The following is a 21921-nucleotide window of genomic DNA, read 5'->3' on the forward strand; positions in this document are numbered from 1 at the left end:
AAATGAGAGCACGCGGCTCAGACCTGCCACTGCTCATTCGGCTCCTGCCTGGGGCCCCACTGACCAGCAGCATCCTCTCAAGCCTTAAGTTAAAAGCCTGCCCCAAAAGGAATTCTCCAAAACTCAGAATCAAAGGACAAAACAGCTCCTGGCGGCACCCACAGCCACACAGCGCTGGTGCCCAGGCTGTGGACAGCACAGGGCTCTGTCCCAGGGCACCCAAGGGCAAGGATGAAACTGCTGCGGTGGGGGCGGGGGTGCCAGGGCACCAGAGGGCCTTCTCTCACTGCACTCCTCCGTGAGCACACATGGTTCACTCACTGGGGACGCGGTTTGCGAGCAAACACTTCCAGGGTTCATGGAATGGAACCCTGCAATGCAGTGTGGCGCGGGAAGGGGTAACCTTATATTAGGGTAAATTACAAACAAGGAAAATAATCACAAGATTCCAAAAAAGAATTCTCCAAGGCAGACGGTCCTCACACTTGAAGATGTCAGAAGCTCAGAACCACCGGTGGGGCGGGGGGGGGTGGGGGGGGGTGGCGAGCTGAGCACAGAGCCCTGCCCCCAGCCCAGGTTCCCAGGGTCTCCCTCGGCAGGGCTGGCAGGGGCACACGCGTCTCTAACAAGCTCCAACTGAGGCCACCGCCCTGCCAGCACCACAGCGGGGCCCAGCCTGCCGGCTCTGCACAGGCCCGCAGACACAGGGCGCCCGCCGCGCGGTGGCGCACAGCGCAGATACGCACGTCGGCCGTCGGCCAGAGGTCCTTCACCACCGTCTCGATCCTCCTCACCACTTCTCTCCTCATGGCGGCTTCTTCAGGACAAGGGGACATGAAGTTATAAAAGTCAATTATTTCCTCATGCAGCCTAGCGGACAAAAGAGAAACACACCAGAGTCACCGTTAGATGTAACCATATGCCTCGTTCTGGTATGAGATCAGCATGACACTAAAGCGTACCTCCAGCCGCTTCAAACCCAGTTTCTCATTTCCTCTGAGCATACAGGGTGAGGTGACCCCTCTGTGGGAATGCAACCCCACAGCACAGTTTAGCACCCCAGAGTAACAGGAACGCGTTTCACCAAAACTTTCGACTGATGTTTAAAGTCTTATCCAAAAGAAACATCTCAGTGACCTGACATTAAGAAACTGAGAAAATGCCATCCATCAAAGTTGAAGGGAGCTCCCAACAGAGGTGGAGCAGGGAGGGACCCCATTACCCAGGGGCCTTACCTCAGGTGGGTGTGCTCCAGGCCCAGGGGCGCCCTCACTGTGGGGTCTGAGACAGGCCAGGCCAGAAGACTCCTGACCTCAGGAGCCTGGCAGGCCCGAGTCTCAGCGGCCAGATCTGCCTGACCCACTGAGACAACGCCCCGGATCAGCAACAAGGGCCCAGCGACCAAGGTGTGAGGAACACCAGTCAGTTCAGCCCTCCCCTGCTCCACTGTTTCTAACAAAGATATAAAATAAAAAGCAGTGGCTTCAGGAGAGACCGGTGGGCTCTGAAAGCCACCTCACACCCCAGCCCCCAGAGTCACTTCTCTGCCAGTCCCCTGGGGGTGGCAACGTAGGGTCACCGTTCTGCTGGAAGGAAGGACACATCACCCTCAGGTACTTGGCAGGATTAAAGATAAGGGAGCAAATAACCTACTCCCAGAAATTATGTATCAAGTCAAATCTACCTGGTTCCATTCCAAGTTTGATTACTAGTAAGGAAAAGAAGATAAAGTGAAATTCGTTCAATAATAATATCAACATCAAAAAAAATACTACTATCAACATCAGCTCAACAGTGAGTCCACCTGAGAGCAGGCACGACCTGACAGGACCACCTGATGCCTAGCCATGAAGGTGAGGCCAGACCGCTGACGTCCCATCCCACACCGACTCCAGCCCACGGCCCGCTATGACTCCCCTGCAGGACCGCCTCTCCACAGCTCACCCGCGCTGACAGTCCTAGGGCTCAGTCTACAAGCGAGTGAAGCCACTGAAAGCCCAGATGGGATGGAGGAGACAAACCCTCAACACCCTGTTCACAGCGCATCAGCAGTGTCAGCGAGGCCACCATCGATTTTTCAAACAAAACATCACCCCAAGCCTGCTACTGCTTAAGCCGTGAGCCCAGTTTTTAGTTAATCAGAAGAGATAGTAAGTCATACCACACTGAAATGCAGTAATTTTACCAAAATAGCTATCAAATTCCCAAGACTTAGAGGGTAAAGCTTCTCTCATCTCGACGATGACTGAGAGCCAACGACATCCCGAGCCTTTTCCCACACCCCTTCCAGGGGCTCAGATGGCACATCGTGAGAGCCACGAGCCACACTTCCCCGAGCTTAGCACGGTCGTCAGCAGGACCAGACGTGCCAGGTGAGTGACCACACCAGGGACCCTCCTGCTAGCGAGGACATCAGCCCCTGCCCCCAGCACCTGCCGGGAGGCCCACGCACCCCTGGGTCAGCCGTCTGTTGGTGAGCAGTCAGCACACCCACGCACCAGGAGCACACGCTCCCCTGCAGCTCAGCGCTGTTGATAACAGAGCACAGAGGTGCAGAGATGCTGAGTGAGGACACAGGCCTGGAGGAGCCAGGCAACTGGCCGGAAGACTTGGAAGAAGAGCAGCCGAGCCGATGTGGTCAAATCCAAGCTCACGTTCCACACATCCAACACGTGAAAGCATCAGGGGACAGGCACTCCAACCCCCCAGACGCCACTGCAGAGTGGAAAGGATGGCCATGTGAGACACACCCCTCCGCTTCCCGGGGTCTGCCCTCCGGGCCGCATGTGACCGGTGGGGAGTCGGATGGCTGCTGACTTGCCTTGTCCTGTTCCGCCGGTGAGACGCACCAATGACATGCGTGCCTGAGACACGGAATAAACCGCATCTATAATTTCACAACTGCTGTAGCACATGTTAGGAGGAGGACGCTTGCTGGATCCTGCTGGAGGCCTGGCTGGACAAGGAGGCTCCAGTGCACCCTGGAGCTCTTCCTCTGGGCAGGCAGGGCCCCTCGAGGTACCGCTGTGGCTCTGGAATGGGAGGCCCCGTCAGTGCGGAACGACACGACAAGTCTGACAACCGTCTGGGCAGATTCAGAAAACCCTGCAGCTGGCTCCTCTGGCTCGGGCTCTTGGAGGAACCCTGACAGGAAGGAAGCTCCGAGGGCAGGAGAGGGCTGGGGGCCAGGCAGAGCCACTAGACAGGGCCTGTGGGCGGGAGGAGCAGTGCCCCCCGCCCCCTACTAGGCATGGGGATGACCGGAGTCCAGCTGGAGGACAGGGTGCCTGCTCACAGCCTGGTCTCAGGGCCGGCTTGTGGCAGGCACTCCATCAATACGTGTGGGATCAATCAAGTTTTGATCAAATAGTTTGCTGATGACCTCGTCACTAAAGACCTGGCCTTCCCTATACAAACATCATCAAAAATGAGCATCCAGAAGGTGTTTGACCCCTGCGCTGGATAACTCAATGTGTGAGCACAAGTCTTAAACGGCCAAGTAACCTAGAAAAGGTACACAGTCCTAAATAAAAGAGCTGGGATGCTGTTATTCAATACGGACATGAGTTTGAGTAGGCTCCGGGAATTGATGATGGACAGGGAAGCCTGGCATGCTGAAGTCCACGGGGTCGCAGAGTCGGACACGACTGAGCGACTGACTGACTGATATCACAAGAAGAATCATCACTCTGTGAAACAACCTATGATGGTCGGGATAGCATACTTTCACACCAGCATCAGACACACGGCAGGGCCTTCTGTCGATCACCGCTTCCGAGAGTGAACACGCACCTGCCTTCACTTCTCCAAAGGGGTTTACAGAACGATGTCGAGGAAGAGGTTTGATCTGTTCTACTCAAGAATGAAAATGAGGATGGTTGCTCTTCTCACGCAGCAAAACCTCTAAGGAATCTCACAGCTGACAAGACCTCTGCATATTAAAACCACACTCGAGTCTCGCGTCAGCATGCAATTTAGTCATCGTATCTCCCAGGGCCCACATCACCCGTTCCCACATCTCTCAAGGAAATTTCTACGCTGTGACCGTCATGGTACGACATCCTCTGTCGTGAATCAGAGAAGAGGGATCACAAAACCAACTGCAGCGACAGTGACCTGAGGGCCCAGGTGCTTAAAAGATCATGGACCTCCTGCGCTTACAGGCACCAGCGAGCCATGACAGAAGCCACGGGGACCTTCTCAGAGTTTAAGGGCGGTGCACCCACAGCCCTTTTGCCCGCCCCTTCCCCAGTCCTGGCACACTGGGGTCAGGGAACCATCACGCTGTGACTTTCCCTCTCTGCAAACAGAATCCTGACACAGTAGCTAAAAAAACAAGGAAGGCAGATTCCTGCCTCTTTCAACATTTGAAAACGTAATACAGAGGCAGAGCTAAAGTTTCAAATGAAAATATCAAACAGAAGAAAAATCAAAAGGAGCCATCTCAGACTTCCAGACTCCAACACAAACACGACAATCACAAAGACTGAGACAGCAGAGGAATCACAAAGAAGTTCTATCCAAAAACACGTGGCGTGTAAACTGTCAGCTGCACGTGGCAGAAACAGGAAGGATTTGTTCAGAGAGACCAAGGCACTCTCAGGTTGAACCTCACGCTTTGGGGTCAGCTGACCACGGGTCTGACTGAACGAAGGTTCCCTCACTGAGCCCGAAATACCTGGGCTCCGGCACACACGCACGCTCCGTGTGCACGTAGCTCAGGGAAAGGTCCAAGAGGCCACAAGCCAAGGCCACTGGGCTTCCTCCTCCAGGTGATCGACAAGCTGCTAAGTGACCACTTCCTACTCTATAGACAGCTGGGCGCCGCTAGAATTTTGGGTTTTTATTAGAATGTACTCATCTATGTATAAATTAAAAAGTGAAAAGGACTTCCTTGGTGTCCAGTGGTTAAGACTCTTAAGTTTCCACTGCAGGGGGCGTGGGTTTGGGTCCCTGATTGGGGAACAAAGATCCCGCATGCCACATGGTGTGGCCAAAAAATAATTTAAATTGTGTATAATTTAAAAAAAATAATGTTTAAAAAGTGACAAGGAAAAAAGATGCATTTTAGAGGAAACACAACTGAGGAAGCACATACAAGTTCACCCATGAGTGTGCTCATTACACCACTAATTGTATTTAACATATGGAAATACTAAATACAACACAAAAAGTGGAATAGGAAATGGCAACCCACTTCAGTATTCTTGCCTGGGAAATCCCATGGACAGAGAAGCCTGGCTGGCTACAGTCCTTGGGGTCGCCAAGAGTCAGACACAACTGAACAACAACTGTTAAGTGTTACGGTTCTTGATACAATTTATATACATACATACTGCTACATTCACAAAACTCTGACTTAGCTCAACAAGACCCTGGTAAACAATGGTGCCTGATTAGAGCATTTTCCAAGTAACTGATGTAACTTGTAATTGGGAAAAGACTATTATTCTTCCATCATCACGAAAATGTACTCTTTTTTCCCCTAACATTTCAATGTGTCTAAAATTGGGATGCGTCTTTCAATCAATGGCTGAGCATCAAACCAATTCAGAATTAAGTATTTTTCTTTCTTCACAGCACATTTTGTAACAGTACACCTCTAAGCTGGCTGATGAACAAAAAGTTATCTATATGAAGTTTATATTTCAATTTCAAATGGGTAGAGTTCCTGCAAGTAACAGCACCTCAGATCCAAAGGAACACGTGAATTAGAAGCTGGCCACAAGGCACTGTGGGGAGGCAGTAAGAGCCACAGAGGATCACAGGGTGTGAGGCCTGACCGTGACTCTGCAGACACGAGGTGGAGAATCAACTCCAGAAACCTCCGCACAACACAGACCTCACCCTCAGCTGAGGAGACCCGGTGGTCCCTGCCACCCACTCCAGAGCCTACAGGGGTCGCCCACAAGGAGCGGCGCCCGGGATGGCTGTGTGTGGGGGCGGCCCGAGCCCCTGGAGAGGTGCCGTCAGTTGGGACATGGTGGGGAAGTCTCGCTGGCAGGTGCTCAGGAGGAACTAGAGGGCAGCCTTGCGCCGCGTCTGAGAGGCGGGCTCCGACACACTCCAGCCCTGGGGACCGGCCATGCAGACCACACGCAGCTTCAGCAGTCAGGGCGGAAGAGTCTCAAACTGACACAACACAACGGCGCAAGTCCTGAATTGATGCCCTTCCTGGCTATTTTAAGAAAGATAAAAATGGTGAGACCAGAGTTTTCAGTGAATTTTAATCAAGGAACTACTGGAAAACGTCTGAAGCATTATTTTAAAATGTACTTTTAATCTAAGTATCAGAAAATAAGGTTCACTGAAAAATGAGAAAAGACATTTCTTACAATCACTTTCTTGTAAGAGTTCAAACCCACTCAAAAGGTAATGACTTAAAAATTTTTAGTACCTTTAGTACCTTAATTAGTCAAATTAATTTTTGCATTTGTTTCAGCATCTGTTTTAGTAAATACTTGGTATATGGCTGCTGTACATACTTATGAAATCCAAGTCAATGAGCTTTTCAAATAGCACAAGACAGATTATTAAGTTAGGTACCGAACTGTGTCATTTCACAGCTAATACAGCTATTCACGAGAACAGATGCCCCATTCCAGGAGGTGGATTTTCAACTGCAGAAGCTGAGCTGGCAGGGTTACATGGCTTCCGACATTGTCTAAATCTGAACCAAAGCCAGAGAGGGCTGGCTGGTTCTGAAGGGGGCGCCTGGCAGCAGCACCTCCCCAGCCCGGGGCCCTGGCACCCAGCCCCAGGCAGAGAGGCTCCTTCTCCCGCTGCCAGCGCGGCACAGTCTGTGGGTTGTTCCGTGGAGACATCTCTGCACTCAAACAAGAGGACAGGCATATGCACTACAGCAGGTAGGAGACACGATTACACAAGGGACCAGAAGCGAGGACAATGAAATGTACTTAAAACAGTGTGGGCAGAAGCGGGGCAAACAGGAAGGCCAAGCTGATGCAGGTCTGCGAGGGGGAAGCACAGAGGGCCGCCTGTTCCCCTATATTTGAAATCTCCATGGCTTTTTCTAAGGAAAGCCAGTCAGAGGTCAGACTTCATTCATCACTTCGCGGGAGAAGAAAAACCAGATGAATGGACATAACCTCCTCTAGCTCGGTTACAGGACATTTCAGCGCCCAAGCCCACGAGCGCGGTGCTCCTGGGCATTCAGTCGTCACCCCCCTTCCCCACCCCGCAGTCCCGACGCCCCGGCCCCCACTACTGCTGACCATGAGTCACCCTCCCTTTCACACCCTCCATGAACCTGGTCAATTCCAAATGCCTGTGGAAAGCCAGGCTTTTCGATTACAGTGAAAAAGGCAAAAGAACTTACTAGAAACCCTCTTGCACTGTTCACACATTCTCATTCTCTCCCTCTCCCACTCCCTCCAGCTCTCCTCACAAGCCTTGATAATCAGTGGTTTCTCAGAAACCAGAGCGCCCTCCTGCAGCTCCGCGATGCTCACGGTCTCCACCTCCGCCACCAACAGGAGCTTGGTGAGAATATCTGGATGAACCACTGCAGGCCTAGAGGGGACTTTCAGGCCACCTGAATGCTCTTGCAGCGAGAGCCCGAAGCCCGAGAGCACGAAGCCCGACTGCCCAAGGCACAGACAGGCCTGCACCCCCTCGCAGCTGCAAAGCATGGGCTCCTGGACAGACAGACCAGCAGGGGATGACCAAATGACTTCTCTTTTGGGGGTGTACAATCCTTTCTTAACATGGTTAGTGATTAATTACAAATCATTTGTATTTATTTTTAAATAATTAAGACCAAACCCAACTGCTGAGAGTGTGCTCTCTCTCATTATGACCAGCAAGGGGCTATTCCCTTGTGGAGAACTGGCTCTCGGGTGCCTGGGCTGCAGTCATTGTGACTGACAATGACAATTAAGAGCAAACCCAAGCATACTGCACACACCAAGCAAAGGCCCTGGGGCCTCCGAGTGGCCCAAGAACAACCACCATCTCCTCTTCCTCACAGAAAAAAAGAGGTCAGACACCAGAAGCTCTTAATTAACCATGGCAAAGGCAGTTAATTTAAGAAAGACCAATTACTATCTCTACCAACGATTTAGAAAACCGTGACTGAGGCCGCCAAAGGTTAACTTTTCAACCTAAGCTCAAAAGTGTGAGGAGACTGAAACCGCAAGGTCGAAAGCCCGTGTGCCTCCAGAGCACGCCTGCCCATCGCCGAGCCAGGGCCTGCGGGGCCGCACCTTGGCCTTGCTGCATCTGCCAGCACCCACCTGTGCACGGGGCTCCTGAGCGCCGCCCTGCAGGAAGCTGCGGGGCCTCCAGAGTGCAGAGAGAGGCCCTCTGGAGAAGCTGCTGCCAGGGGAGGGTCCTGACGGCTGAGTGACTGGAGGAGGAGGATGTGGTGACGGATGGGGAGCCCTGGGGCGCAAGGCCAAGGCCAACCCAGGACAAAAGAGGGCCAGGACAGAGGGCTCTGCAGCTCAGGAATCGTCAACTCAGTCACCCTGATCCATGCAAACTCAGCTCTTGGCAGAAGCAAGCTTTCGGACTCTCCTGGTGGGGTCCAGTGGTAAAGAATCTGCCTGCTGATGCAGGGGACACAGGTTTGACCCCTGGTCCAGGAAGATCCTACATGCTGCGGGGCCACTAAGCCTGCAGGCCACAATGACTGATGCCCAGGCACCCGAAAGCCAGTGCTCCACAAGGGAGTAGCCCCTCCTGGCCACAACGAGAAAGCACATTCTCAGCAACGAAGATCCAGCATGGCAAAAAATAAAAATTTGTTTTTTTAAGAAAAGTAAGCTTTCTCTCCTGTCCTCTCCCGAGATCCATCCTGGGATGACTCAGACAGAACTGGATGCAGCGATGTCCAAGCACTGGAGCTGAAGGGGAGCAGAGGTGCCGCTGGGCGGGTCAGGGGAAGTGCCTCTTCACCCCGGCAGAGCAAACCCAGCCACACTGCACGCGCCGCGCCAAGCCAAGGCCCTGGGGCCTCCGAGTGGCACAAGAGCCACAACCATCTCCTCTTCCTCACAGAGGACAGCAAGAGGTCAGGTATCAGAGCTCTTAAATAACCATGGCAGAGGCAGTTAATTTAAGGTGTGTCTTCTAAACACACTTCGAGAACAGATAGGACATGCTAACACGGGTTTCTACACAGAGAACGCTGGTGAGATACCTGAGCGCTTCCCACAGACCAGGACGAAGCCAACTTCAGCATTTCACAGACATGCGAGCAGAGATTCTGCTGGTTATAACTGCTCAGAACCATCACTCTGCCGGGGTGCATCATGACCCGCCACAACCACCAGCTGGAGCAAGCCAGCAGGGAGCTCCCACTCACCAAGCAAGTCCTCAACTTGTCACGGGGCACAAACGACCAGTGGGGCTCAGCCTCCTGACACTGGGGTCCTGAGGAGCCCGCATGACCTCCAGAACCCACAGTCTGGAGGAGCTCACAGCCACTGCCAGGGCAAAGGGTGCCAAGAAGGCCCCTGGCTGAGCCACACGCAACGGCTCAGGACGCCGCCACCCAGCCCTGCATGGCAGCCGCAGCACAGGCCCTTCAGGCCGCAGGGCTCAGAGGGAACCGCCCAGCCATGCTCCTGGCTCCAGGAGCTGGATCATTTCTCAGATGGAGACAGCTACATCTTCTGCCCTATTTCCAGATGTGCTCACACTCACAAAGGAAGCTGGGTAATCTTCTGGGCAGCAATCTGGTTAAGAGTCTGAAAAGAGGACTATCCTGAGAGACTGCAAAATACTGTGCACAGACAGCACTTTCACTAGTGTCTCCCAAATCGTCTTTGTTGCTGCTCAGCTGCTAAGTCGTGTTCAACTCACTCTTTGCGACCCCATGGACCACAGCACGCCAGGCTTCCCTGTCCATCACCAACTCCCAGAGGTTGCTCAAACTCACGTCCCTCGAGTCAGTGATGCCATCCAACCATCTCATCCTGCCTTCAATCTGTCCCAGCATCAGAGTCTTTTCCAATGAGTCCACCCTTCTCATCAGGTAGCCAAAGTATTGGAGCTTCAGCATCAGTTCTTCCAGTGAATATTCAGGTCTGATTTCCTTTAGGATTGACTGGTTTGATCTCCATGCAGTCCTAGGGACTCTCAAGAGTCTTTTCCAGCACCACAATTCGAAAGCATCAATTCTTTGGCGCTCAGCCTTCTTTATGGTGGAACTCTCACATCCGTACATGACAACTGGAAAAACCAAAGCTTTGATTATATGAACCTTTGTCAGCAAAGTGATGTCTCTGCTTTTTCACACACTATCCAGGTTTGTTATAGCTTTTCTTCCAAGGGGCAAGCATCTTTTAATTTCATACCTCCAGTCACTGTACACAGTGATTGTGGAGCCTAAGAAAATAAAATCTACCACTGCTTCCCCTCTTTTGCCATGTATTTGCCAAAAAGTGATGAGACAGGATGCCATTATAGTCTTTCAGGAAAGTATTATTTGATCAGGACTCAATCTTGCAGCTGTGCAGCTCATGATCCTGACCTTCAGCCACAGGCTGGGAAGTCACGCTCAGCAAGTCGCCCAACACACAGACACAAACAGATATATGCACGACAGGCCTTTATTAAAAGTGAAAAGTTGTATGTATCTATTCCTAGTTATTTGAGAAACAATGTACATCAATTCCATCCTTAAAATTCATTTAAAGGAGATTTTCGAGACAGGAGGAGCCATTTATCTAGAGTTAGATTTAAACAAACATACAAAATGACCCATTTGTGACACATTTAAAGCAGCATTAAAAAATAAGAGAGAACAGCAAAGTAGCATGGGTCGTTTCTTTTCCTTATTTTCCAAATTTCTTCAGTAAGTACTATACTGCTTTTATAAACAAAGCCAAGAGAAAGCGTCCTCACGCAGGGTTAGTGACTGACTTTACTCCAAATACCAAAGGCAGACACTGCTGAGCTTCACTCCTCTTCAGGCAGGCCGCCTTCAGCAAAACCCACACACTCGCTCCCTCTGGCTGGGCCCCTGCCCGCACCCTGGAGCCCAGGGGCCTCCTCCTGAGCTCATCTCCAACATCGTGCAGCCCTAGAGCTCTGGCTTATTAGCAAAGAGCTCTGACCCCAGGTCACTGGCTTATTAGCAAAGAGACAGGGCTTCTAAGAAAGCCACCCTACAAGCCCAGAACCACCTCTGCAGACGTGGATGACTGACCGGAGGGGACCAGTGAGGAAGGGGATGTCCCCACCCCTGCTGGTCTTTCTGGTCGGCTCCTGTCAACAGTGCTGCTGGCAGAGGGCTGTGCCCGGGTGACTCTGAGGCTACGTGCAGACGTCGCATGTGTACTCTGTCCTGTCTGGGTCTATGGGACCCCGTGGACTGCAGCCCACCAGGCTCCTGTGTCCATGGGATTTCCCAGGCAAGAGTATTGGAGCAGGTTGCCATTTCCTCCTCCAGAGGATCTTCCCGAGTTAGAAACTACTAAAATTCACTAGCAATGTGATCATATCCGTATTCTTACTATGCAGACGAGTAACTGGCACGCACACCTGCCCACTGGGTCCAATCGCCTGTGACACGTCACGAGCACGACCCTCAGAACCCCTCCCCCTCCCACGTTACAGATGCTCAGAGGCTGGCACGCAGCCTGAGCCTCACGTCCCACACGGAACCTGCTGGCGTGAACTCAAGGTTCACATGTCTCTGCTCATACTGCTGCAAGAGCCCCCTGGAGCCTCCGCGCACCCTGCCTCCTGCAGACCCCCACCCAGCCGGCTGCTCCATCCTTGGCCCCGACTGCTGGGCAGTGACGCCAGACGTCGTGTGCACCTCTCCCCAGAGAACGCTGTGTGCCGCACCTGATGGAGGGCGTTGCCAACTACCATCCACGCTCCCGGGACCCAGGGGGGCACGCAGTGAGCCTGAGCCTGCTTCGGGCAGACCACAGACGTGACCAGGTGGGCGCTCGTCACCGCCAGGCGCCCGTGCGCTGCTGGCCACACTAGAGCCAAGTCTCCCCACACGCCCGTGTGTCAGCATTTCTGAAAGTCCACTGTAATTAAAGCCACTTAACTTCACGGTATCCAATATCTGTGTATACATCAAAGTCAAGTGTGATCTATGATACCAGAAGAATAAAAACATAATTTAATTATCAAATGTTTACTTTTCATCCAATCTGCAAAAGGTCTCCACGTGTATAGAGCAGGGAGTAAATCATCTGCTCCAGTTCTGCCTGGCATGACTGAGACATGTCCACCTCCTGAGTCTCAGGGCCAGACCCGGGGTTCTGGCTCAAGACAGCAGCAAAAGCACACGCCAACCTCCGAAGGCCCCCCCGGATGATTGGGAAAATATTTTAAGGAAAAGGGGGACAACACGACAGTGCTGGAAAACTGGTAAAAACAGGCAGGGAGGACGGACAAAGCACAGCACTCACTGGACCCGAAGGTTTAAGTCGGCACTGAAGACCAGAAAGCAGACGCGAGTCATCGTCTGGCTCCTTACAGCAAACCCCGGCAGGGCAGGCTCTGACCCCGGCTACGGAGAGCGCCAGACAGAGGAAAGCAGGCCCTCATCTCGCGGAGCTGGGAGCAAAGCAGGCAACCAAAAGCAACCCGAAGCACGGCACGGCCTGCAGCGATTCCAAATGGTGGCCAAGGCCAACGTCACAGTTACTCCACGGCGTGGGGTCAGGGGCGGCCTCCCAATGAGGTGGTTCGAGAGCCACGACAGAGGGCAAGACGCACGCAGCCAGACGTTCAAAGATCAGGGCAGCCCTGGAGGCCAGAGGAACCCGGCACCGCCTGGAGCACAGAGAGCCTAGGGCCAACACAGCGGCAGCGAGGGCCGGCCACCCCTGGGCTGAGCTCAGAGCAGACGAGCGCCAGGCCTGGAGACCCTGAGTCCATGAAAGGACGGGAGCTGGGTCCCAAGAAGCCGAGCTCTTCGGGGACAGGCTTCAAGCCCCAAAAGGCGGTCCACAGACTCGCCCCAAGACTCTCCTCTCCACCCAGGGGCCCACGGGTCCCAGAGGGCCCACCGAAGACACAGCAGCCCCTGTGGCCTGCAGCTGGCTGGAAAGGGAACATTCCAGGGGAGTGAGAGGGCTCGGACACCCTCACGCCCCATCTTCGGAGACTGCAACCCAGGACCACAGCAGAGCAAATCAAGAGGCAGAGACCAGGACGCCGAAGGTCATGAGGACAACCCGGTGCAGGAGTGGATGCCAGCTGGGGTCAGGAAAGCCCACTCCCGTTCCTCATGCTATGGAACACCTAGCTAAGAATATGTCCATAAGCACGGGGTGGAAAGAGGGTGAGGAGCACAGGGAGCCACTGCACCGACAGCCTGGGAAGAGCCAGTTTAAGGAGGGGGGACAGAGAGGATAAAGAAGGCAGCTGTCCACGCAGAGAAGGTGGGAGACTCCCAGCGACAGGAAGATGAACACAACAAACGCCTGGCCCCGAAAGTCAAGGCAGAGCCTGCTCTGCATATGGCAGGGCGGCTGCAAGAAGGCCTGAGGCGGGGTCCATACCACGGAAAGGACCAGGTAAGGATGGGAGGCAGGCTCGGACAGGCGGGCATCCAGAAGCAACCAGCGTCCCTGAGAGGAGCTCTGTCCTGCTTCAGATCTCTGACAGCAGCTAGCGATGGTGGACAGCAAACCGAGGTCACGATGTTGGCCCCTGGCAGGCTTCGGGGAGCATGCGCCCACGAGCTCTCCTGTACACCAGACAAGTGGACCCAGGCCCGTGGAGCGGCCAGGGGCTGCGGACCAGGGGGGTCAGGGGCTCAGAGCCCACAGGGCCAGCGCTCACGTGCGGGGCAGCCCCACAAAGACACCCGACCCAGGCCCCTGGAGTGGCCAGGGGCTGCGGACCAGGGGGATCGAGGGCTCAGAGCCCACAGGGCCAGCGCTCACGTGTGCGGCAGCCCCACAAAGACACCGGCCAGAACCTGGAAAGCTGGTGGCGTCCGGGGACAGCCTGGCGCCCAGCACAACATCTGCGCAAGTACAGAACCGAGGCTGAGCGACTGCAGACTGTGGGGTCGGGGCAGGAGGGCGGGACCCCTGCCGCTCTGTGCCTCTGTTTCCCCCCAGGAAACACAGGGCTGCTGACAGCACCCCCACACAGCGTCACTGTGAGGATTCAACAAGTTCACAGTGTTCAGAACAGGGCCTGGCACTCAGAAGGAGCTCAATAAACGTAGGTAGTGATCACAGTGACGGAATAAGACACCAACGTCTGAGGCGCGGTGACAGACAACGGATCCCGTGTCAGGAATTGGAGACGGATGGGGGCCGTGTAGTGGCCCCGCAGATGGGCGCCTTATACGTCTCCGGGCGCTGCAAGCCCAGCACCTGCTTCCTGCACGGCCGGGTGACGGTGAGAGCCTCGTCCGGGCGTGCAGACTACCAACTCTCCGTGTCCACGCACAGTGAAGACAGAAGGCGGGAACACGGCCCTCTTCCCAGGAGGGAGGGCACTCGTCCAACGATGAGGCCCCACCCTCCCTCGTCGAAGCCCACCACCCGCAAAGACCCCACCTCCTGCCACCACCGCGCTGTAGGCACAAGGGCTTCAGCAGCTGAGTCTGGCGGAGGTAACTCCCCAGTCAGGGCTCAGGTCTCTTATGTGGCAGCAAGCAAACTGAAGGGATTGTATTAAAGCGTTTTACTCTGGGGCTTTCCTGGTGGCCCAATGGTGAAGAATCCACCTGCCAACACAGGGAACATGGGTTCGATCCCTGACCAGTGAAGATCCCACGTGCCCGTGCTTCAGAGCAACGATGCCCACACACCACAACCACAAATCCCACAGACCACAGCCACGAAGCCAGCGCTCTCAGAGCCCACAACGAGAAGCCCACATGCATCGCAACTAGAGCCCCGCCAGGCACAACTAAAGAAAAATCCCGTAGCAACGAAGAGCCAGCACAGACAAAATTCAACAATTAAAAAAAGAAAACAAAGCTTTTCTTTACACTTACCCTCATAAGGTTTTCTTCATCTTTTTTATATTCTTGGTCTCTGCAAGAGCTCTTAGAAACTATTTTTCTATTTGATAGTGAATACTACTTTTGCTTTCAAGCAAAATTAATAATTCAGTAAACTGTATTTAAGGAGCACTGAAGTACGTCTGCTGATAATGCCACGTGTCCATCCAAATGGGCTTAGAGAGATGTCCACAGAAGCAGTCACCTGAGGGCCTGTGGTTACTTCCTGGTGGTAGGCTTAAGTGATCTTAAGCTTTCTACTTTTTACCAAAAAAAAAACGCAGAAGTCTGTTTTATAAAAATACCGTTATTTAAGTCAGCCTATAGCATGCTCAGATTCAGCGGCTTGAGCCTCACGCCCTCTCCTCCTCCTGGACTGGCAGGGGCTTGGGAGGCCCATGACGATTAATAAATACCACAACATGCACTGAGGACCACTGCCATGCCAGCAGCAAAGGCTCAACTGCCCCGTCATGGAACCGTCTTCCCCAGCACCGCCCTCTACTTACTTCCCACGGGCTTACTCTAAAACCCATCCTGAGAGGCCAATTCTGCAAGCTTTCCCTCCCTCCAGCCCTTAACCTGTGACAATGCTCACAGGCCCCGTTCTCTGGAACTTGGGCTCGGCTCTGTATCCTTATCTCTGTCCTTCATCTTGTACTGAGGTTTGCATGTCAGTCCCTCGTAGTCAGTCTTCGAGAGAGACACCAACTCTTTAGACAGATTCATCATCCACTTTCTTTCATGAGATAACCTTTAACAATACTTCGGAATCCCTTTGCGTTTCACAAGCCACGCAAAGTATCCTCTTTTCTATATTTCAGTCATTTCCAGAGTTACACTTCAAGTTTTTAACCTGTCTGCTTAAACTCAGAGGAGATGCCAGTAACAGAATACTCTCTGTGCTCTGCACCAACGTTCCCCCTGACCGTTCACCACTTTCCTTCTGGGCCTTCCCGAGGGCACCAACCCGTCCCCAGCAGGCAGTGGGGAAGAGGGGTTTCTTGTCCAGCAGGCCTGGGCTGAGGCGCTTGTGCTTTGGCTTTCTAGCTGCAGCCTGGGCAAGACGCATCATCTACCAAGACTTAATCTGCTCTTCACAACGAGCTCCTGCTCAAGGACCTGGGAGGAAGCAGGATACAGCCCCGACACAAGGCCGCCGGAGGCACACGCTCGCCAGCCCTGCTTTTCCGTCTCTCGGTTGTCTTCCAGCAGAACCCAAGTCAGCAGCTTGTCAAACCCTTCACTGTTCATAAACCCCAACTTCTAAGAACAATCCTGATGGCCGGAGTCCTGCTGCCTTCACCACAGCTTCCCCAGGCAGTTCCAGAATGCCTGGGGGAGGGGGAACTCCTAGGACCTCAGCAGCCGGATGAGTGCCCCCAGCTCTGTCACTGGTCATCGGACCTTCAAAGTCCTGAGAGAGGGGAGGGCCCGGGTCCCCCTCCCCTAGTCTGCTCTCTCCAGGAAAGCGAAACAGCAGGTGACCCTCAACAGACACACCACAGCCAGGTCTGCAGAGCTGCAAGCTCCAGCCCAGTCTCCGACCGTCTCCCCGGGGTCAGCACCAGACTGACATTCCCACGGGCAGCACCTCTGGCCAGATCACGTCGGCCTGGCCTGGCTGTGCTTTTCTGTCTACACAGCAGGAGAAGGCGTACTCGCGTCGCAGGCCTGCTCTGAGGACTCAGGGAGAAACCTCGTGCAGGGCGGCAGGGAGACCACCCAGCGGAAGAGGCTGGGATGTGGGAGCCCGCCGCCCACCTGCTGGCGCAGACACCCGGCCGGCAGGGTCCTCTGCCAGGAACCCGGTTTACGCTTCGTGTGCTCCGCAGACAGCAGCCCTGGGAAAGGAATTCCACTAGAAACTCAGAAACACCGTTTCCGGGGCTTTCCGGTAGTAACTTGGTAAGCAGCATGGCCTCTGCTGGTGTGAGGGTTTGGATTTATTTAGGCAGCAGTTACTGAATCAAGCACTGTGTTTTGAGTAAAAAATCTGAAATTACTGCAGTTCAGTGCTGTCCAACATAAGACTGTTTAAATTTTAACTTAAGCACGATGAAAACCCAGCTCCTGAGTCCTGGGAGTGTCAGTGGCCCCCACACTGGGCAGCACAGAACCAGGCCCCGTCCTCACAAACGTCCTGCGGGCGGCGCAGCCCTAGTTCTGACCCGCCCGAACCCTCGCTCCCGTTTCCTGCACAATACACAGCTGTTCAGTCGTGAGTCGTGACATGACCCAGAGCACATGCTGAAGGCTGAACGAGCTCAGAGAAACAGCGTTTAACACCCGCTCCTCCTACTCAAGACAGGACCAAAATCCCAAAGGCTTCCAAGCAAGTTACACAGGGCAGCCCCCACACACCTGTAAACACACAGAGGACCCTAGAAGCTCTGGGAAAACAGGATGCTTAAACCTAGAGGACAAAAGACTCCGGGCACTATTTAAATTTTTAAAAGCAGAAAAGTTTGTTTGGGGTCAAAGGGAGAAAGCGTTTCCCGGCCTCGGTGGGTCTGCCCAGCTGAGCCCGCGGCCCGCCCAGCGCTCTGCAGCCGTCTCTCCAACACAAAGGCTCTGGCCTGAGAGGGAACGCTGCCACTATCCGGCTGGCAACAAGAACCACCTAACTTTTGGTTTCGATTTCTCCAGAGAAGAGGGAGGAACGAAACCAGTGGCCTTCCTAACGCCCCCATGTGACAAGTCACCCCACGAGCCTGCTCGCCTTCAAGTGACAGGCCCGGCGAGGGAGCAGGCCCCCCTCCACAGTGGGAAACTGAGGCTCAGAAGTCAGGACCGTCGAGGAAGCCAGTCACATCCAGACAGGAAAACCAGGCTACCCGAGATGGGGCTAACCCAGTGAGCACAAGGCCTCGCACACGCGTCCCCACGCAGCCATCACCACCACACAAATGGTCCGATTTTTCATTTCCCTTTAACTCCTCCACCCTAGTCATTCCTTCAGATTCCCAGGATTCCGGAAATGTTAAGATCATCTGAGATGCCTTTCAAGGGCTTCCCAGGTGGTGCCAGTGGTAAAGAACCCGCCCACCAATGCAGGAGATAAAAGAGACACCAGGTTCAATCCCTGGGTTGGAAAGATCCCCTGCAGGAGAGCAGAGCAATTCACTCCAGTATTCTTGCCTGAAGAATGCCATGGACAGAGGAGCCTGGCGGGCCACAGTCCATGGGGTTATAAAGAGTCAGACACAACTGACAGCGTCCGAGCAAGCAAGCAAGCAATGTCAGTGCGATGGTATTTCTAGCGAAATCCCTTCCAAACGTGAAAAGATAGAAACTGCCTACAATCCACCTGTTATCACTTAAGAAATTCACTCTGATCTCCAACCACACAGAGCTGAAATGGTTATGCACAGCAGCTGACTTGGGAGTTAAAAGGAGCACAGACCCACAAGAGAAAGACATGGTGCTGATAACCGAAGCCACTCCCCGCCGAGGGGAACCTCAGCGCCGTCCACCTGTGAGTGCGGAGAAGGACAAACCTCCGTGCAGAACCGCACCAGGCCGACGTGGGTCCAGCCTCCGCGCCTCCTCCCCACAGCAAAGGGAGTCCAGGCCTCGGAAGCCCAGGTCACAGGACACCCACCGGGCACCAAGCTTTCTACCTCCTCATGTTAGGTATTAGTTCCATAATAAGACAGACCAGTTAAAAACTAAATGGAGATGCCTTTCTAACACCGAACAGAATTTTTGTTGAACGTTCTGTTTTTTACATTCTGGGTTGCAAAGCGTAAACCTGACTTCACCACTTTTCAGGAAGGGAGGCAGATACACTGTGATAGATTTTACTTCATTCTGCACTTAAATAACCTCAGAATTAGCAATCAAATCTTCAGAAATTCTAAGACAAACAGTGGAAGTTATTTTTAGCATTTGGTTTATTTCAACTCTGCAGACTTACCACACCTGCCAGACTCTCTCTTCTTCTCTCTCACTCATTTGCTCACTCACCCACCAGACACTTACACAGCAGTGGCTAGAGTGTGCCTGGCGCTGGGAATGCAGGCTAGGACACAGCCCACCTTGCCCTGAAAGGACACAGGAGAGCCGGCGCCAGTTCTCAAGAGGGGCAGTAACTCCACAGGAAGGGGGAGAGCCCTGGGGCGGGGCTTCTGAGCAAGGCACCAGTCCCCAGGCCTGGGCTGGGTCTTCTGCAAGCACGGAGGGACCTCGGGGTATCCAGAGGTTACCAGGCGAGTCACCGGCCACCCTCCCCTGGCACAGGAAGGGCACCTCCCCTAAGCGAGCCTAGGCAAGACACCTCACACACGGGACTTTTCCATCACTGAGATTTTCGTCTGTCCACGGCACTCACATGAACTCCGCTCAGATGACATGTTTTAAGGACAGTCCACATAACAGAGGCACAGACAGGCACTCAGAGCTATGGCCGCTCTGGCTGCCCGAGTTCAGTGGTGACAAACCAGAGGACAGACAATCTGCCAGAGTCATAGTGATGGGCTAGTGTCCAGTCAAAGGAGACCAGTGCTGGAAAAGAAAAGCGCAGCCCGTGTTCCCAGGCAGACAGGTCTACCTACAAGAAAACACCTCCCCACCCCTACCCCAGAAGATCCAGAACCTGCGGCCATAAGGAAATGTTCATGGCTCCTGGGATCACGCTGTATTACTGTGAGCCCTTAACACAGTCCCCTGGTGGGCCTGACCCAACTCCACGAGGCCTTAAAGCAGAAGGCTTTCTGCAGCTGGTAGAGACTGCCAGAGATTCAAAGCCTGGCAGGCCTGAAGACAGAAGGACCAGGAACAAAAGACACGGGTGGTTTAAAGGAGCTGAGAGAGGCCCCAGCTGGCGGCCAGCAAGAAATCAGGGACCTCAGTCCTACAACCACGAGGGCGAATCACGCCATAACAGGAATGAGCTCGCAGAGGGCTCCTAAGCCCCAGCAGACGATGCAATGGGCAACCCAGGACTTCAGCCCAGCGAGCGCCCGAGTGGAGAAGCCAGCCCCCAGCCCAACCTCCGACCCACAGAGCCTGTGAGACAGTCAGCGAGAGCGGCTGGGAAGCCGGGAGCCCGCGGCTGTTTGTCACACAGCAGCAGTAAGTACACTCGCCTAAGACGTCTCACTTGCAGGGCACTGTGGGCGGGTGTCTCGGGCACCTGTCCCGACTATGGAGCCTGCCCACCTCCCCTTCCAAACGCCCGCAGCAGCCTTCTGAGCGGAGGAACCCTGACGGGCCGGCTGGAGCCTTCGAGACAGGCCGGTGGCCGTTCCCAGCAGGCACTGTGGCTTCCAACGACCGGGGGGCTCCCGGGAGGGATTCAGTCAGCCCTCCTCCCACACCCCGTGAGCCGACGTTCTGGCTGCGTCATCACAAACCAGGTTTCTGGACTCGAACATCACAGGTTTCTGTCTGCCTGTTTACTACAACTCTTATTCCACAACCAAAAAAACCAAAGCTTAAACCAGAATGACCTTAACGACGACGGCATTTTTCAAGGATGACTGCTACCTCTCCTTCCATTCGTTATGAACCCACTTAAAACAGGGACCAAGATTTTAAATTAAATGGCAAACAAAAGCAAAGTCTGACACTTTACTTTGACAAACAAATCTTCAATTATGAAATTTTTTTTAACTTCATAACACTGAAGACTTAACTTTTAGGAGCACACGTCCCCACCACACGCTGTGTCTCAGCAGCCGGCCTTGGTGTGGCTTTTCCACCCTACCCTACCCTCCACACAGGAGCAGTCGAGAAGCCTTCTTTACAAAACCAGCTGAGGGCCCCCATCTCACAGGCCCCCTCGCCAGCCGGTGTAACCAGCTGCCCCTCCCCCCTCCTCCTTGGCAGCCCCTTCCCTGAGGGCCAGCCCGTCCTGGTTTACCAGGGACCAGGCACCACTCTCCCTGAGCGTCGCAGCCAGCACCCTGAGTGAGATTTCCAATTTCACTCTGCAGACAGACCAGCCGTGGTGCGAGGGGCAGGAACAGCTACGTGACTGGCTCGCAGGTGAGTGTCTCCGTGGGAGCGGATTTCATGAATGGTCCAGGCAGCAGCAAACGCGTGCCCAGCACATCACCCTTGCTGCCCTCCACAACCAAGGGCCTTTGGGGATGAACACCGGAAAAAAACAAGGCCCAGGTGTGCCACCTTTCAAGGCAGATCTCCAAATAGCATTCCTGCGAATCCCAGCACATTCAGAGGACGACATCAGGATGAGACGAAGGCAGGAGAGTGGAGACAGCCCAGGGTCCACGGCAGTTGCGCTGGGCCTTCCCCTGTGCCCTCCCACCGGTCCCCTGAGGACACGCCAGGGGAGGCCACTTGCTGGACCGCGGGCAGGGCCACAGGGGAGAGGCGAGGTCGTGATCTCCTCCAGGCGCTGACTCAGGAGAACAGGGAGGGGAGAACAGGCCGGGGGCAGAATGAACCCAGGCCAAGCCCTGAGGGGACTGGCTGGACAGTCCTATGAATGACACCTGTCTGCGTCTCGTAGGCTCAGGCTGAGTGAATTCTCTTTGGGGGAATAGAAGACCTTTAAACATGAAATCTCAAGGGACCTGTGGGGAGGGTGCTGGGCGACTCCGCACACACGGGCAGGCCTGAGAGGGCAAACTCGGAACTAAGCCTGGGCAGGGCCCAACAGCAAGCCTCGCCAGGCCTCCTCTCTCTTATCCCAGGACCTCCTTCCTGGGGGCCCACAGGGCATCAGGGAGGATGTGAGAGCGGAACCGGGGCCCATACCCTCACCTGCTATGCAGGACTTTTCTTTACCTTGAAACAGGTTTCTGAAGCTGCTGAGGCTGACCCGGGCAAAGTAACAGAGCTCGGCGGGGTCAGAGGCAAGGGCCAGGTCACAGGGGCCCTGAGCCTGTCTGCCGCCTGCCTGCAGCTCCAGGTCAGCAGCCCCAGCAGGGAGCACCCCTCCCACTGCCCACACAGCTTCCCAAAGACTTGAGATTCAACCAAAGAAACAG

General features: G+C 54.2%; 1 protein-coding gene and 1 long non-coding RNA gene across 3 annotated transcripts in view; one reads left to right on the forward strand and one right to left on the reverse strand.

Moving 5' to 3' along the window:
• The window catches only part of TENT4A (terminal nucleotidyltransferase 4A), a 41062-nt gene that overhangs the window by 14880 nt on the left and 4261 nt on the right, over window positions 1-21921 (reverse strand). For both annotated transcript variants that reach the window (XM_043887833.1, XM_043887832.1), the window contains exon 2: window positions 747-870. In XM_043887833.1, coding sequence (XP_043743768.1) covers window positions 747-870 — 124 coding nt within the window. The remainder of the gene's footprint in view (window positions 1-746; window positions 871-21921) is intronic.
• LOC122683912 lies at window positions 156-21872 on the forward strand. Its single transcript, XR_006337871.1, has 4 exons — window positions 156-298; window positions 572-585; window positions 21080-21085; window positions 21860-21872. It is a non-coding gene; the product is annotated as an uncharacterized LOC122683912 (long non-coding RNA).

This window comes from Cervus elaphus, chromosome 25 (assembly GCF_910594005.1).
Source record: "Cervus elaphus chromosome 25, mCerEla1.1, whole genome shotgun sequence".
NCBI classification, from domain to species: Eukaryota; Metazoa; Chordata; class Mammalia; order Artiodactyla; family Cervidae; genus Cervus; species Cervus elaphus.